This window comes from Penicillium cinerascens (assembly GCF_028974065.1).
Source record: "Penicillium cinerascens strain IBT 15544 chromosome Unknown scaffold_4_segment0_segment1, whole genome shotgun sequence".
Lineage (NCBI taxonomy): Eukaryota > Fungi > Ascomycota > Eurotiomycetes > Eurotiales > Aspergillaceae > Penicillium > Penicillium cinerascens.
In genome coordinates, this window is record NW_026695298.1 from 3284295 (window position 1) to 3300786 (window position 16492).

The following is a 16492-nucleotide window of genomic DNA, read 5'->3' on the forward strand; positions in this document are numbered from 1 at the left end:
AAAATACATTTCCATCTGTTCAAATCAATTCTTTTTCAAGACATTCCCCCCAAAATATTCTTGTAGATCTGCTCCATGTCGACTTTTCAAATTTCCATAGAAGTAAATGAAGTAAACTAGTGAGCTAAGCGACCCTTGAAACGAGAGAGGACATATTCATCTCCTTCCCGAAAAGTTATCAGACGCAACCTCAGTTCTCAGAATCCAGCACAACCCATCTCCTCACATAGTCGAGACCCCATAACTCTTCTCTTGCCCAGCAACACCCGAGAACTACTCCAGCTCCGGAAGAGGCCCATCAGGAAGCAAACGAAGCAGCGCCGTGTGTTCAACCTCCATATCCTCGAACTCCATCTGCTCAGCCTCAAGGCGGTTCGCCATATCCTGGATTTGAACTTCCAGCTCATCCATCTGCTCGTCTTGAGCAGTTCGGTACAGGCCACCGGTGAAACCTCGCTGAAGCTCTCCGAGTTGCTGCTGGAGAGTCTCGAGCTCCTGCATGGCCTTGCGGACTTGCTCGAGCTTGGCTGCGATGCCGGGGGCCAGGGCTCGGAGCTTGGCCACCACCTCGTTGTAGTGGGCTTCGGCGGTAGCTTCAGGATGCTGGCTCTGGGTAGTGTTAGTGCATGGCTTTGGTAAGTAGGTAGGTGTTCGGGAGACGTACCTCGGTGTGAGGCTCGTCGACTGCAGGGGCGGCAGCGGCGGCCACGTTATTGTCCATTGCTCTTGATTGTGGCTGGTCATGATGGATTTGTTAGTAATGGGTGCTGGATTATGGTTGTGGAAATTGTGGTTTGTGCTGGTAGACGAAGTGATGCATCGTGCTGGCAGGGAGACAGTGTTCACAGGACAGGTGTGGATAGAAGGCTCGTGAAGAGCACGTAGGGTAGATAGGATTGAAAGTAGGACATGACGACAGGGATGGGCAGAACTCACAAATTGGTGTGAAAAATTGGGTGGGAAGTATGCGACGGGGGAGAGAGGGAGTATCATGATGCGTGGGTTAAATATGAATATGAAGTGAACTGCTTAGTCGTCACTTAGTCGTCTGAATGGATGATGATGGTGTCGTCGCCTGTATACAGTTTGTATGGAAACGGATCTATACAAAAGTTCCGTTTGATAGGCCCTCAAGGCGGAAGATTCCTGGATCTCTGAACTCGTGAATGTCCCAACATCCCAGCACATAGGTTCTCAGAACTATGGATGTAGCTAAGAGCATTTCAAGAAGAAAATGAATATCCTGTCTCTCACCGGAATAGCCACATAAGGTCCAATGGCCCTCTAATTTCTTCTTCACGTTCGTCAATTCCTTGTCAGATAGACCCCATATTTTCGACTTGTCTCTAGAATCTTCAATGTTCTTTAGTGCCGCACCCATAACACACAAATAACTAGGAGGCAGTGCATCCATCAATTCGAAGGAAGTTCGCTCTACGTATCTGCCGTCGTGGCTTCTATCTTTATAAAAGAATCCAAGGCTTCATGCGAGACCGGGAGATTTGCACTTGCAAAAGCCCATTGTGGGAACTTGGTCAAGGATGTGCCGGTGTATAATGTAGAGAAGTCTAGGGTACTGTTAATAGTTGGCCTGGTGGCAAGGTGAGAAAATTAACCGGATTACCATCATATTCCTGTGCAAAAGAAGCAACATTTCCCTTGGGTATGTTCCATCACCATGAAGAATGGGCGTACGGTATGATCGAGTCCGTCCAGTTGAATGAAGCTCGAATCGAGGTCTGGATCTTCCAGCACCTTGAAGACTTGGTCTATGAGGTATGCGGCTTGTGTCGCGCATGTATACTGACACTCTAGCTTCTTGCTGCTTCGGTTAGTCGTGTGTTAATGCACTGTAGTTAATCTTAAACAGCACCGAACCAATAGCTGCTTCTCGGCCCAGCCTTATCGCATTTCTTTTTTGCGGTTTGCAGCTTACACAGACGACACGCTCTAAGCTCCCAGTCAATGCCATGATTAATCTGAATCATAGCATACGTTCGTGGGCACGGTATTACAAATCATGAAGACTCGAAAAGGACAAAGCGGCGCCGAGAAGTGGGAGCCGGCGGCCGCCGATGTGGTCCGTCGAGGGAGGGGAAATCGATATCTCGACATGGGCTTTGTCGACGCTTTAGAACAATGATCGCGAGTTCTAAAAGTTTTCGATCTCTAGGATGTCATTATACAACAGGCGAAAAATCTCATTTTGAATAAAAACCACATTCCAACATCTTAATCCCGTCTCTAGAAGGCCCAGTATGCCTCGGGATAAAGAAGCCGCACCAGATGGACCAGAACTACCGCCCGAAGAAGGTGCTCAGGGATGGATATGTGTCGGCGGTGCGTTTCTATCTCTATTCTGCACTTTCGGCTTCCTAAACGCGTGAGTGACCCGATCCCAACCCACGGCTCCGGGGCCTGCTTTTAACACACGAGAAGAATCGGCGTGTTTCAAACGGTCTACCAAGACACCACCCTCCAGGACTACAGCTCATCAGAGATAGCATGGATTTTCGCCGTCCAAATATGTCTCATGTGGGCACTCGGTCCACTCTACGGACGAGTCCTGGACACGTACGGCCCGGCGCCGGTACTGTACCCGTGCAGCTTTCTCTGTGTCTTTTCCCTGTGCATGACGAGTCTCACAGATGAGTACTACCAGATATTTCTGGCGCAGGGTTTAGGCTTCGGGATCGGTGCAGGAGGGGTCTTCACCACGGCTATGGTCTGTGTAGGCCAATGGTTCGTCAAGAGACGGGGGCTGGCTATTGGTATGTCGAGCTGTGGTGCTAGTGTGGGTGGTGTGATATTCCCCATATTCCTGGATCGAGTCATTAAGAGAGTTGGCTTCTATTGTGCCGTGCGCTATACGGCTTTGCTGGTTGGTGTTCTTCTGGCCGTATCCTGCCTTATGGTTCGATCCAGACTGCCGAGGAAGAAGTGGAATAGCAAGGCGCCTTGGTTCGACGTGACCCTATTCCAGGAGAAGCAGTTTGCGCTATACACCTTGGGAGCCTATTTGGTGATGCAAGTCGCGTCTTCTTCCCTGCAGGAAATCCTAGGGAATTCACTGACGAGCACAGGTGGGGTCTCTGGGGCCCGTTCGATTACATCTCCGAGATGGCACAAAATGCAGGATTCTCCCCCACGCTGGCTCTATACTTGATTTCCATCATAAAGTACATTGAACCGAGATCTCTGCTGGAAACAATGTAAATGACTGACTCGTACCTCAAAATCTAGCGCAACCTCCGTGATTGGCCGGCTCCTCCCACCGTATCTGGCCGATCACATCGGCCATTTCAACGTGCTCACAACGTGTTCTCTGCTGACGGGTGGCTCCATGTTGTGCCTGTGGCTGCCGTTCAACTTCCGCCCGTCCCATACGGGGATCATCGTGTTCTCACTGGTCTACGGCTTCGTGAGCGGGGCCGTCGTGTCATTGCTCATGCCATGCGTCGCCAAGTCCGGGAGTCTAGAAACACTGGGCCAGCGGTTTGGAACATTTCAAATGGTGATATCAATCAGGTAGGCACTCACTCCTTGGGCCTGGGTGTGCCTGTTTTCTTTACTTTTTGCTCAGCTCGTTTAGTTGTCTCACCGGCCTTCCTATCATGGGTGGCATCCTGACCCGACAGAACGGGACGAACTTTGCAGGACTGCAAATCTTTGCCTCGGTGGTTTCCCTGCTCGGGGCGTGTTCGCTGGCGGTGTCGACGTATCTTTTATCGGGGGCCCGTGGGAACTGGAGAGTCTAGAACGGGAATGGTGAACCGTTGCGTCGGGTTGTAGTGCTGACACGGGCCTGCGCACTCCACGAAACATACTACTCTTTTGGCTTCCTAGTGTCCGCAGGCATGCAGCTAAGCGGTTGTTTGGGAATTGCAATATCCTACAACCTGTTTTTCGGCAGATTCCCCACAGCTCACGTCCCGGTCAATTTTGATCAATTTATCGGTCTTTTCTAGACTGGATAGAAAGCGTGCGCGATAGAGGTTCGTAGAAGCAATACACTACTGGGAGGGAACATTAGGTTGTAAATCATGTCCAGGTCCCGAGATGATGCCGCGCAGCCCCTCACCGCATCATGAAAGAAAATCTAATCTTCCCCGTTGTCGACCCGTTTAAATCGAACCGTTGAGCGAGAGGTGTCACATTCTTCCAAATGAACGGAAGACACGCTATAAGTCTCCGAGTACCCTGGACTACTCTGGAGAGCTTTTCCCCACCCAGACTCTTTCTTAACCTGTAACCCACTATGACCGACAATCCCCAATCCCCCAAACCTGTACGTGCGCAGCCAGCTCGAGAGCCAGTGCCGGATGCTGTGGCCAACACGGAGGCACCGCCCCTAGATGTCTCGGGCAGTCCGGAGAACGCGCCCGGTCATATTCAAGTTGACCAGTTCAGCGTATGATCGTCTCGTCCTCCGATCGACTCGTCCACTGATCGCTGACCGCTTCCCCAGGATGAAAGCGCTGAATTTGAAAGCGACATTTCCGACCTGACCTCCTTATCATCCAGTGTTCTGGAGTATGAATATGAGAATGGCCGGCGATACCATAGCAACCGCACTACTGTAAGCCCCTCGGTCTTGATGGCTGGTCGTTACCTTTACTAACCCATTGCTAGACCAACTACTGGTATTTCAACCAGCCCACATGGTGAAGCGCTGCTAACCGGGACAGGATGCCCAACGATGAGGAGGAGCAGGACCGCATGGACTTGGTATGTTCGTCTTGTTCGCGTCTGGCACACGTACTGATCATCAATAGGCACATCACATGTTAGAACTACTCACAACTCGCGTTTCGAAAACTTCTAATGAATTACAGCTGGCTTCTCACAATGAAGGGCGAACTCCACAAAGCGCCAATCAAAAACCCACAGAAAATTCTAGACCTCGGAACGGGGACGGGCATCTGGGCCCTGGACGTGGCAGAGTAAATCACATTCTTGCCCGGCTTACGTTCCCTATCGTCACTGACGTTCAACCTAGAAAATACCCAAGCGCGCAAGTCATTGGAAACGATATCAGTGCCATCCAGCCCAACTGGGTTGTGCCAAATGTAGAATTCATCGTCGAAGACTATGAAGCGGAGTGGCTGTACCAGAAGGACAGCTTCGATTTTATCCACGCGCGACTACTTTCAGGGTACGCCCTCCTCCATCCCTATTCACCACAACCTCAACGCTAACACATCTACAGATGCGTATCAGACTGGCCTCGATTCCTAAGAAGAATCTACGACCACCTCAAGCCAGGCGGATACTTCGAAATCCAAGAATGCGCCGTTTGGGGCTGGAGCGATGACGGCACTCTCAGGGACTCGTCGCCATTTATGGAGTACATGCGAGCCCTGAGCGCCGGCACAAACGCAACGGGTCGACTCATGAACGTCTACCACTTGCTGCGCGACTGGCTTCGCGACGCTGGCTTTGAAGATGTCACCCAGTTCAGTTACATCCTGCCGTACTCGCCGTGGCCGCGTGACCCCTACCTCAAGGAACTTGGAAAATACCAGGCCGTTCATGCCCAGCAGGCTGTGGATTCGTACGGGCTTAGGTTGTGTACGCAGGTTCTGGGTTGGGGTGTGGAGCCTTCCAAGATCTTTCAGGCTGTTGTTAAGCAGCAGCTGAGAGATAAGCGGTTGCATGCTTATACTAAGGAGTAAGTTTGTCTCATTCCTTGAGAATGGTTTCGTTACTGATTTTTACCAGGGTTGTCGTCTATGGTAGGAAGCCTTTGAAATGAGATTCTGGCTCCCGGGAATTTGGATTTAACCGGGAGTTATTATACGGTCATAGTAGGAACTGCGCTTCAAAACGCGACCCTTATTCAAAAGTGCTAATAAATATACTTTTTGGAATCATCGGTAACCATGATCTTAACAACATTTCACGTATAGATTGTGAGGACCCATGAAATTGACGCCAAAAATGATCGGGAAGAGTCAAGATCATTACCAGGGACCTTTGTTCTTTCTGGTCGGTCTCGGCGATAGAAGAGACCGGGCTAGTAGCATTGTTCACGTTGAGAAATGTCCGCGAGCCCATCATGTCGGCCTTGGAGAAGTATACTGTAACGCAATCATATTTCCATCCTGGTTGCTGCCTTTAAATCAGCAAGATCTACTGTGATGCGGGGGCGGAATGGCATCATCGGAGTAAGGAGAAGACGTATATGATTCTAGATTTGATTGAGTCTTAACATCTTTGCCGATCGATCCAAGTTTCCTTTGACACTATATAGATACAAAAGCGAAGGTAAAATACAGCTATGCACCTTCCCATTCACTCCTCATCATCGTCATCCGAATCAGAGTCCGAGTCAGACTCACTCCCATCATCTGAATCATCACCACTATCAGACTCATCACCCTCATCAGAACACCTCTCAGCAGCCACAGATTTAGCCTTCTCCTCCGAATACTTCTCCAACGTCGACGGATATCCCTTCCCCTCCGCACAAGCGAAGTTATAATAATCCAGATTCTTCCTCACATCAGGTAAGACGCACGCACCACAAGTAGCCTCACCACCTGATTCCTCGCATAATTTGGTGTGGTTTGCAACAGGCGAAGGGAGGACCAGCTCCTTGGCGTCCTTGACCTCTCGACATGAGACGAGTACGTGGGTCTGGTTTGAAGTATTTTGGTCGTCGTTCGCAGTCTTGATGGCCAGGCCTATGGTACGAGATACCATGGCTAAAAGGATTGGGACCCAGGTAAAATGCATCTTTGCTGTTTGCTGAGTATTGATTTAGTATGGAGAGTCGGTGTTTTGGTGGATGATTCCTCACTTTGTGACAGGACCTGTTTAACGGTAGATGATGGGTTGTAATAGAAGCGAGATAGAAGAGAATCTTCTCCTGGTAGAATTCATAAGTTTTATCCTACGGGTGGACGTTCATTTAATGAGCTTGTTGTGATCGGCATTTCGGATCAACCTGCGCTATACGCCGTCTATTGTTGATCGATCCTTAAATGATGCAGAGTACAAAGTGGGATAACTGGCTCAGCTTATTGTCTCAGAATAACGTCAACACCGGTCGGGCTGCAAGAGTATTTCGACCTAAATGTTCCGTTAGCTAGGCCTCAACCCCTGGGAAGAGCCGCATGGGCCCTCATGCCGAGCCAGATCTACACGATTATTGCAACGATCCCGCTGGGGATCTGAAACAATTTCACATTCTAGTAAAGCGTTCAGTAATGTCAACAGGTGTGACACACGGCAATTTACTTCATCTGCATTCTATTGATCGTTAGTCATAAGATCAACCTCTCTTGAAGTAAGACAGCATACTTTTGTATACATTAGTGAGACCAGCGGTACGCCGGCTGTTGATAGTGTGACGGCCATTTTGGTGCATCACACTACTCTGGAATTGAACAGACCTTGGGGGTATACTCATCTATTTGAATGCACATTGGGGGTTTATAATTGATCTCAGATCACATCTGCATCCTCGTCTTTGCTTCATGCAGCACGACTTGGGAGACTGGAATGGTGTAATTGGCCAAGCATGATGCCATATTTCTTGATCAGTGACAAGCAGTAGGGCGCGATAACCGTTATGTATTCCACTCCTAGGCTTTCGGTCATCTAGATTTGCTAGGGTAAAATTCACTCATGTAAAAGTCCCGTAATTGGACGGAGACAATGCTATTTATGTAAAAGAAAAACGCCGGTTATGCTCGCAATATCAACAATGTACTTTACAAGTCGGCCAAGAGCCAGTTCACCCTTCCAAAGGCCCGACCTTAACTTCAGTCCTCTTCTGCAGCTCATTCAACTTATTCGCAGCATCAGCTTCTCGTTCAGCCTTCCTTCTCTGGACCTCGTTCTGTTTGAACCGCTTCTTCCCCCCAAACTTCAGTTTCGTGATCATATCGGCCGCCTGGCCCCGGTTCAAGTTCCCAGCCTGCACCTTGCCCTTGCGGATTCCGGCTTGATTCAGTAATCTGACCTGTCCCGCCGTAGCCGGGTTCTGTCGCCAGGGCTTCCAGGATGCGATGAAATGTTCCTCGAATTTGTCGCTTGCGTACGTATCAGCTGCACGCACGGCGGTCTCGAGGTTGGATCCGGAGGCGATAAGGCGGGGCCGGGTAAATTGTGCTTGCTCGGAGACTGGGTCTGTGAACTTCATGACGTGGCGTACGTTGTAGACATCCTTTTCTTTTTCGAGAGTTAACCACCCGGAGGATTCGGATAGAATGTATTTCTCGTCGCCGACTCGCACCCAGGAGTTCTTGCTGAGCGATCGGATGTGTCTCTCTGATTGCATATCCTCTAGTAGGTCGTAAACGCTGTCATATTTTGTGAATTGTAGTTTCACATCCTCGGATGGGACGGTTTCGGGTTCTGTAGATGGGGCTTCAAGGGTAGGTTCCTCGCGGTCTCCTCTTAATTCGGTCGCGGTAGAGTTGTTCAAGACTTCATCTGGATGAAGACCGAATAACGTTGGCGTCGTTAAGACGCCCGTGGCGAGAGATGCAACCATGTCAATGATGTGGCAGTCCTTTTTACCGGGGAACATACGAAGTCCTCGCCCGATCATTTGGATAAGCAGGTTCTTGGATCGAGTCGGCCGTGCCAGGAGTACGCAATCGATATTCGGAATATCGGTGCCTTCCGTGAATAGACCGCAGTTCAGAAGAACTGGGAATTCCTGCTTCCTAAAAGCATCAAGCTGCTCTGCACGAATATTCTTGTGCGTAGTAGCAGTAATATACCTCGCATCGACGCCATGGTCACGAAAGGTCGCCGTAAGCTGCCGAGCATGTTCCACATCCACGCAAAAGACGAGCGTAGATTTCCGGTCTTGCGCATTAGCAAGCCACGCACGCACAGTGATATTGTTTGTATTGACCGTATTAACGGCTTCCGACAGCGACCCGACCGCAAAGTCTCCGAACTGGTCCTTCCTGACTTTCGACAGATTCGCCTCGGATTTAACAGTAGTGAAAACTGCATCCGCCAACCACTTATCTCCAATCATGTCCACGTAGTCCTTGTGGTAGACAATGTGATCAATGGCAGCGCCCAGTTTGAGCCCGTCAAAACGTGAGAATGTCGCCGAGACTCCCACGAGCACCGGTGCCTTGGCGGATGGCTCGTTCAAGCCGAAATGTCCCAGTACCTTGCGATATGATGCAGCCACAATGTGATGTGCTTCATCCACAAGGATAAGTTTGAAGGCACTCGGGTCGAAATTGGCAATGCGCCCCCGGGCGAGTGTTTGAACCGACGCAATGATTATATCCCCGTGTCCAGTTGCGACACTATTGGCCATTTCGATCTCCACGGTTTGATCGGGGTATGCAAGTCGACAGTGCTTCGCTGCCTGCTCGACAAGCTCACGGCGGTGGACGATGATCATAGTCTTGGTGGCTTTCTCATCGCGCGGCGGGATTCGATTGATGAGCTGGGTGAAGATTACCTGCAGATAGTTAGTCTCATGTCCGACACCCGGAGGTGAGACGGGTTCAACGAACTGTCTTCCCAGCGCCCGTAGCTAGGGATATTCCAAGCCGGCGCTCGCCCTCGTCAAGGTACCTGAGTACTGATTGAATGCATTCCTCCTGGTAGTCGCGGAGCACAATACTGGAAGCGGATGGTGGCGACGCCGTTGTGTTGAAGCGCACATTGCGCCAATGCGACACTGGAGAGACCCTCGGGGGCCTCCTCGGCGACCGCGAAATAGCCAGCAGCCCAAATCTGCGAACAAACTCCATGCGTGTAACAAGTTGACGCCTCGCCGTGCTGAAGAAGGGGACACAAACAGTGCAAACCCAGCTTATCGGTCGATAACGCATGCCGCGCAGTGGAGCTCAACTTTTTTTGTAACTGGAGACTAATCGACCACTCGCAAGCGCAGCTGTGATGTTTCGTCTAGGATCATTGCGGATGCGCGGCGAGTCTGCGACCCTGCACCATGAGCGATAGTTCTTCCTATGAGCCCGATGACACCGGGTCCGACTACGAGTCCGAATCCGACTTCGATCATGACGAGCATGCGGTCCGCTCAATCGAGCGGAAGACGCGCTCGAATTCTCGCGCTGTATCAGTGTCTGTGAAAGATGAACAAGAAGATATCTCCACATTTGACTTCGCTGAATATGTCGGCGACGACATGAATCCGGACGCTCGCCAGGACCGAGTCCGCTCGCTGCAAGCTCGCCTCCAAGCTATTCCCCGTGAATCTATCAACGCCTACAATAAACTGCTGGTCGAGATGGAGAAGGACGTTGCGTTAAAGAACATGGATGAGCATCCGGAACTTCTCACCGTCGAGCAGTACGGAGCTGTCATCTGGACTGCGACGGAAAAGGAATTATTCTTCAATATGCTCGATCGCAAAGGCAAGAACGGCATCAAGGAGATTGCAGCGGCGATCCCGACTAAATCGGAACTCGAAGTGATGCACTACATCGATCTTCTCCACGAAGGCCTGGCGAAACAACATCTCCAGTCCGAGCACAACGCCACCCTCCTCATGGGTGATTATCCCGGCGCCGCCGAAGTCAGCGAGGAATGCGAGGAAAAGCTGGATGAGCTCGCCGATGTCATGTGCAAGAAGGAAGAAGCCGAGAGCTCGTGGGCTTCCAGAGACCGATACCACAAATATGGGATTATCACCGAGGCTTCGGCGAGGGAACTCGTCGAGGCGGAAGTCAACCCTCCTTTGCGCGGTGGCATTGACAAAGCTGCGAACGTCCTCAATGTACCAGTGTGGCTTCAGCTCTCCCGGAAGCTGTTTATGAACTTGGGCGGTAGGAGAGTTGAAGACAACTGGATATACCACAAGAGTTTTTCTGCCGAGTCTCCTTCTATGACCGGTGATGCCCTCATGGACTTTTATGCATTAACCATGAGTATCACGCGCCGCTTGGTTCAGTCATCTCTCTTCTTCGCCATGTCGCGGGTGCGCGCTATGGAGCCCATGGCCAGTGAAGAAATTCAGTCGGTTCGAACACGAGATGTCAAAGCCGCTCTTGACACGCTGAACATGACTTACGACCGAGGCAACCTATTGGTCGATTTTGCACGCCAGAATGGCATTCTTATCAAAGACATTCGCAATAGAAAAGGGTGGAAACCGCGGGTTCTCGACTACGATGAGGTGGAAAGGATTCTGAGCCTTGACGACGACGAGTATGAGGAACCTGGACTGGGCCCCTTTGAGAGCGAAGTTGATTATGATGAGGACGACGACTACGACGGAGAAGACGAAGAGGAAGAAGACCCGGAAGAGAAAGAGGAGGTAGACCAACCGGTCGAACAAGCACAAGGGGAAGAGCCGGCCCAGAAACCACAAAACCATGAGCCTGAGCCTGAACCGGAGCTTGAATCCGAATCCGAACCACAACCACCACCACCACCACAACTTGAACCAGAACTAGAGGCACCCCTCGTTCAACCACACCTCCTCGCTACAGATCAACCGCTCCCCCGACAACGCCGCTACTCCGAAGGCTCTTACCAATCCAGCTCCGGAGAAGAACAAGACTCCGACGCCGAAGAAGTCCACGCTGCGCACGTGGACCAAGAATACGACCGCCGCGAAGAAGTCCGACTATGGCAAACCCTGAACCAACCTATCCCACCGCTCCTAGAGCTCCCAATCGTCCCTGAAGAAGAAATGGGTGAGGACTCGAAAGACCGTCCTTTTGTCGTCCGCAGGACCAGGGAGGATATGGTGGATTGGCGCGAGCGGACACTGTACCGTGCGGAGTGGGAGGAGTTTGGAGATATTGGGTCGGAGTTAGAGGAGGATTTGCAGGAGAATAGACGGAAGAGGAGGAGGATTGAGGCTGAGGAGGCGGCATACAGGAGTGGAAGGGAGAGTCGGAGTGAGCAGTATGATGTGTTTGAGGATTCTGAGGAGGAGGATGGACAAGACCAGGAAGGTGAAGGAGGCCAGGAACCAGTTCCGATATCTGCTTCCGTGGTGAACAGTGATGACGATGAGGGAGATCCGATGGAGGTCGACGAAGCACGGCCTAAACCAACGGTTGTCGTCGAATCACCGAAACCAAAACGAACAGTTGCCGTCGCATCACCGAAGCCAAAACCAACAGTTGCCGTCGAGCTTCCGAAATACGGATCCGCAGCATGGGACGCCTTCCTACAGAAATTGACGAGCCAGAGGACCGAGAGCCAGACTTAATACGATACCCATTGTACATAGAACCTACAAAACTACAAAAAGTTCCATCACAGACATATGATTTGGGAAAAAAGGTTAACCACATTCAAGTAAAAGTAAAAGAAGCCCCCTGCATCGTCCCCTAGAAACGATCCAAACCCAGAAGACGGGCTACCGTCTACAAGGGACGAAATCGACACAAACTCCCAACAAAAACTGCGCCTTTTCCTAGCCAGGTAAGTTCAAGTTCAAACAGATATTCATAACACCAGTTCAATCCACTCTTCCCCCATCCACGCAGTAGCATATCATACATGAGAGGAAAGGGTTACAGGTCGAGGGTCTTGAAATCGGCGCCTGCCTCAGCGCTCAGAGGCTGTGCGCCAGCTCGCATGTCGCCGCCGACGGGCTGGAAGCTGTAGTGGTTGCCAATTCCGGCGGTGGCGGCGTGGGCGAGCATGCTGTTGGTGTGCTCGTTGGAACCCTGGAGGCTGACGGCCTGGAGAGCGTCCTGGGCTTCCTTGACGCGCTTCTTGAAGGCCATGCGGTCCAGGAAGAGTTGCTGGCGCGCTTGCTCCAGTTCGCGGCGCTCGGCTTCGATAATCTCTTCCATCTCGTTGAACTGCTGAAGCTTGATCTCGAACTTCTGCAGTGTTACGTTGACGGCGGCACCGACTAGGCGGGTCATCTCGCGCTCTTCATGCGAGGCCAGGGCGCCAGCGCGTGCGGCGGAAGTTGCCAAGGCCACCGTGGACAGTGACTCCTTGGGCTTATCGGTCTGCGAGGCCTCCCGTGCGGCGTCCACGTCCATGGAGTCCTCGGCCTTGACGGACTCCTTGCCCTTGCCGTCCTTCTCCAGTTGGCTCCGCAGTTCCTTGCGAATCTCTTCGACGGAGCGGCCGGCAGCAGCGGCAGCTACAGCGGGCTCCGCCATCTGTGCCAGGAATGCAACAACGGACAGAACGGGGTTCTCGGACTGGCTGATGGGGTCACGGCCGGAACCGGTACGCAGCTCGGGAATGTCGTCGAGATACTTGTCCTCGATATCCAGCTGCAGGAACTTCATAACACACTCCTCACGAGTCCGGGTGCCCACGTGGTTGGCAATCTGTTCCCAGTTCTCATCAAAGTTCTCCAAACCTTCCAACAGCAAGACAAGCTCTGAATCGGACCACGGAGCATTCTTATCAGGCACGTGAGAGTGGCTTTTGTCCTCAAGCTTGACAAAGTCAGAAGCATTGTGGCTGGAAGGCATGCGACCCTGGAGGAAGCAGTTGGGGCACAAGTCGTATTTTGTGTCAGCGGTGGTGGCGTTTGCTGATGTCGGGGCCGATTTAGCGTAGTGGAAGCGAAGTCGTGTGCAGTCGATACCGCACGAGAAGCAGTGGGACTTCTTCTTAGGTTCTTGGGGAATACCCTCAATTCCGTTCGAGTCGCCGTTGATCTGCTTCTCCTTATCGTCGGCCGTTGTGACATCCTTGCCCTTCTCGTCGTAAATGTTGCGGCGAAGTTCGAGACCCTCCTTGGCAGGGGTAGCAGAAGCGGCACGATCAGTAGCCGCAAGAGGCTTGCCGGAGGTGACCTGGGGTTGGGGGCCGGGCTGGAAAGGCTGCAAGCCCCGGGGAGTATCGGCAATGACGCGGAAGTGGCCAGTGAAGGGAGGGCCAATGTTGGAGGGGCGAGTTTGAGGGTCGACCTAGTCATGTCAATCACAGCCCCCAGAGAAGAGAAAACACTGGCTACTCACCTGGTAGTTGATCAAGCCCCACTGCTCAAGGAATGAATGGATACGCATTATAGCGCACACATCACCTGCAAGGTTGCGACGGCAAGCAGTGACAGTCAAGTATTCAATGGGGTTAAGACGGTAGGTATTGATCATGAAATCACGGTAGTCCTTATAAGTAGCGGCGGTCTTGCTGCGGTTGCGGCCATTGAAGAACTCTGCGAGAGCCTTCTTCTCAATGGGACTGATGGCGTTCATGTCAAACCAGGAGGCATAACTGGGAAGGATAATGGCATGGGTTTGTGTCACCAGTTGCTCGCGCGCGGAGGCCTCCAAAGAGGACTTGGTTGGCGCGGGGTGTTCTTCTCCCACGGCGTCCTCAAGACCTTCAGTGGCCGGCTCCGGAGGCTGCGACTCGCCAACGGCATCTTCTAATCCCTCGGTATCACGCTTGGCATCAGTCTCGGTGCCGCCCATCTCCTCGTCCTCAGGCTCGGCATTGCCGTTCTGGGGCTTGGGGGAGGCAGGGGCATCCATAGGGTTGTCCGATCCGGCGGGGTTCTCGACCTTCTTCTCGGGGGAATCCTGGCGCGATTGCGCTTCTTTGCATCCGGTGAGCTTGTGAACTGACCTAGGGGAGATAAGCAGTACATACCGGAAGCACTGTTGCCTGCATCTATGGCGCCCTCTGCGCCGGTCATGTGCTGGACATTCTCAGAGGCCCCTGAGGGGTGGAGCGAAGACTCATCCATGATGGATCAAGGGAAGAAAGCAGCTGTCGCTCGCGACAGAAGATCGACTCCTTGTCTGTCGTTGGCAGTCTGCCTGGCACAGCGCAACAGTGTTACGCGTAGCTGGGTCGAATAGCCGGCAGGTATATTGAGCTGGAGGAAAAAGGGCCCAATCTGATGGGAAATTAGGCCAGCGGTGGATGATTGGACCGGGTGCTCGATTCAATGGGGGAGGTGGATGTCGCGACACGGAAAACTCGCGGCTGCGGTGCCAAGCCCCATGTTGCCACTAGCCCGTCTCTGGTTAGCGTACTTTATGACCAAGTGCAGGGATTCAATTGACCATCTCAAGTTTATTTCTACGATCAAGATGGTTATTGTCGAACATTGGTACACCTGTCGATACATTTACATCCCTGGTACACTTCGAGTACCGTTCTACATGTGGTTATCATTCCAAAGATCATTCGAACCATTTCATTTCTCATGTCCTATGTAGGATAAATCTGTTTGTAGAAATGTTCAGGGCTATACCTCGTCATGGCCCTTAATGAGCAGCAGCCATAGCCTCATCGCGCAGCTTCAGCGTCTTTGAAATAGCCGGGCGGGCCTTCTGGCGGTTCAACCAAGCATCAAGGTGGGGAAAATCCTCGGACAATTCAATGCCAACATACCCGACCAAGTGGAACCACGGGACGAAAGCAAGGTCAACGTAGCTGAACTTGCCAGCAACGAGGTACTCCTTATCAGCCAGGAACTTGTCAAGGACCCCAGAGACACGGCGGATTTCCTTGTAGTAGCGCTCCTTGGCGCTCTCGAGCTGTTCTGGGTGGAAACGGGTGAACCACACAGCCTGGCCGAAGTAAGGGCCCTGGCCGGACACCTGGTAATGTAGCCATTGCTTGGCCAGGAAATAGTCCTTTGACCCGTTTTCAAAGCTGATCGTGTGCTTCTTGTCGTAGGTCTCCACCAGGTACTCCACGATAGCGCCCGATTCCCACAAGGTGATGCCGGTGTTGGGGTCTTCGATGGCGGGGACACGGCCGTTCGGGTTGATAGACTCGAAGGGCTCTTTCTTCATGTCGGGGAAATCGACGATCTTGTTTTCGTACGGGATGTTGAGCTCCTCGAGGACCATGACGACCTTCCACGGGTTGGGGCCGGTTGCGTGGCCGTACAGAGTGATGGGCTTGAGAGACATGATTTGTGTGGAATTTGATGAAGTTGTAGAGGAATTGAAGAAGTAGATTTAGTACAAGGTACAAGAAGGGCAGGTATTGCGCTCTTAAATCATGAATTTCAGCATTCTCCAAGCAATTGAGATCACCCCCGCGGATCCACAGGTAAATCCGGGCACTCGGCATAACACTGACGGAACGCTGACAAATGGGTCCCAACCCTGCGATTTGGAGAGCTTTCTGGAAAGATGCTGTGGAATTGCTCTGTGATTGGGCATTGATGGGGCCTTTTCGGCAGTCAAGGTTCACCGCACCACGATATGATCTCACACCATGCTCATTCGGCACATCTTCTCGGCGATCAGCTCACTCATCTTTAGTAATCTGAGGGGTTCTGTTGCATTCAAGCGATCCCCAAATCCCGACGGGCCTCTAATTGGACCCTTGGGCACATCGATCGCGAGTATCTAAAGAGTAAACAAATGCCGAGGGTAACTGGTTAGCGGGGTCTTAGTTTCAAGGTACCATGAGCGAAGGTGTGAGCTTCGGCTTGCCACGACAATCGACTAGCACCTTCAAATTTCAATTCCAGCCTCACGCAGCAACGGGAATACCATAACAACAGATCTCATTGATTTTCCAGGGGTCGCTCAATGCCGACAATACAGTATGCGCCCTCATTGAATCATGACTCGCTCCTGTTACT

The 16492-nt window shown here is 51.9% G+C and overlaps 9 protein-coding genes across 9 annotated transcripts; 4 read left to right on the plus strand and 5 right to left on the minus strand.

Moving 5' to 3' along the window:
• Positions 1 to 273: 273 nt before the first annotated feature.
• N7498_010355 (uncharacterized protein) lies at positions 274 to 721 on the minus strand (the record flags this gene model as incomplete). The annotated part of the gene is made up of 2 exons (XM_058457411.1): positions 274 to 609; positions 665 to 721. 2 exons carry the CDS (start codon positions 719 to 721, stop codon positions 274 to 276), a joined length of 393 nt encoding a protein of 130 aa, XP_058304310.1.
• A 957-nt stretch (positions 722 to 1678) lies between these two features.
• N7498_010356 (uncharacterized protein) lies at positions 1679 to 2143 on the plus strand (the record flags this gene model as incomplete). The annotated part of the gene is made up of 3 exons (XM_058457412.1): positions 1679 to 1696; positions 1717 to 1776; positions 1991 to 2143. 3 exons carry the CDS (start codon positions 1679 to 1681, stop codon positions 2141 to 2143), a joined length of 231 nt encoding a protein of 76 aa, XP_058304311.1.
• Positions 2144 to 2258: 115 nt separating this feature from the next.
• On the plus strand, positions 2259 to 3758 carry N7498_010357 (uncharacterized protein; the record flags this gene model as incomplete). The annotated part of the gene is made up of 5 exons (XM_058457413.1): positions 2259 to 2383; positions 2440 to 3022; positions 3079 to 3179; positions 3244 to 3528; positions 3593 to 3758. 5 exons carry the CDS (start codon positions 2259 to 2261, stop codon positions 3756 to 3758), a joined length of 1260 nt encoding a protein of 419 aa, XP_058304312.1.
• A 500-nt stretch (positions 3759 to 4258) lies between these two features.
• Positions 4259 to 5755, plus strand: N7498_010358 (class I SAM-dependent methyltransferase; the record flags this gene model as incomplete). Its single annotated transcript, XM_058457414.1, has 9 exons — positions 4259 to 4411; positions 4469 to 4579; positions 4633 to 4643; positions 4689 to 4728; positions 4776 to 4786; positions 4836 to 4943; positions 5000 to 5155; positions 5210 to 5671; positions 5722 to 5755. 9 exons carry the CDS (start codon positions 4259 to 4261, stop codon positions 5753 to 5755), a joined length of 1086 nt encoding a protein of 361 aa, XP_058304313.1.
• Positions 5756 to 6294: 539 nt separating this feature from the next.
• N7498_010359 (uncharacterized protein) lies at positions 6295 to 6738 on the minus strand (the record flags this gene model as incomplete). Its single annotated transcript, XM_058457415.1, has 1 exon — positions 6295 to 6738. One exon carries the CDS (start codon positions 6736 to 6738, stop codon positions 6295 to 6297), a length of 444 nt encoding a protein of 147 aa, XP_058304314.1.
• Positions 6739 to 7741: 1003 nt separating this feature from the next.
• On the minus strand, positions 7742 to 9737 carry N7498_010360 (DEAD/DEAH box helicase; the record flags this gene model as incomplete). Its single annotated transcript, XM_058457416.1, has 2 exons — positions 7742 to 9442; positions 9498 to 9737. 2 exons carry the CDS (start codon positions 9735 to 9737, stop codon positions 7742 to 7744), a joined length of 1941 nt encoding a protein of 646 aa, XP_058304315.1.
• Positions 9738 to 9937: 200 nt separating this feature from the next.
• On the plus strand, positions 9938 to 12172 carry N7498_010361 (uncharacterized protein; the record flags this gene model as incomplete). The annotated part of the gene is made up of 1 exon (XM_058457417.1): positions 9938 to 12172. One exon carries the CDS (start codon positions 9938 to 9940, stop codon positions 12170 to 12172), a length of 2235 nt encoding a protein of 744 aa, XP_058304316.1.
• Positions 12173 to 12479: 307 nt separating this feature from the next.
• Positions 12480 to 14629, minus strand: rscE (uncharacterized protein; the record flags this gene model as incomplete). The annotated part of the gene is made up of 3 exons (XM_058457418.1): positions 12480 to 13847; positions 13899 to 14479; positions 14533 to 14629. 3 exons carry the CDS (start codon positions 14627 to 14629, stop codon positions 12480 to 12482), a joined length of 2046 nt encoding a protein of 681 aa, XP_058304317.1.
• A 526-nt stretch (positions 14630 to 15155) lies between these two features.
• N7498_010363 (glutathione S-transferase family protein) lies at positions 15156 to 15809 on the minus strand (the record flags this gene model as incomplete). The annotated part of the gene is made up of 1 exon (XM_058457419.1): positions 15156 to 15809. One exon carries the CDS (start codon positions 15807 to 15809, stop codon positions 15156 to 15158), a length of 654 nt encoding a protein of 217 aa, XP_058304318.1.
• Between the last annotated feature and the right edge of the window lie 683 nt (positions 15810 to 16492).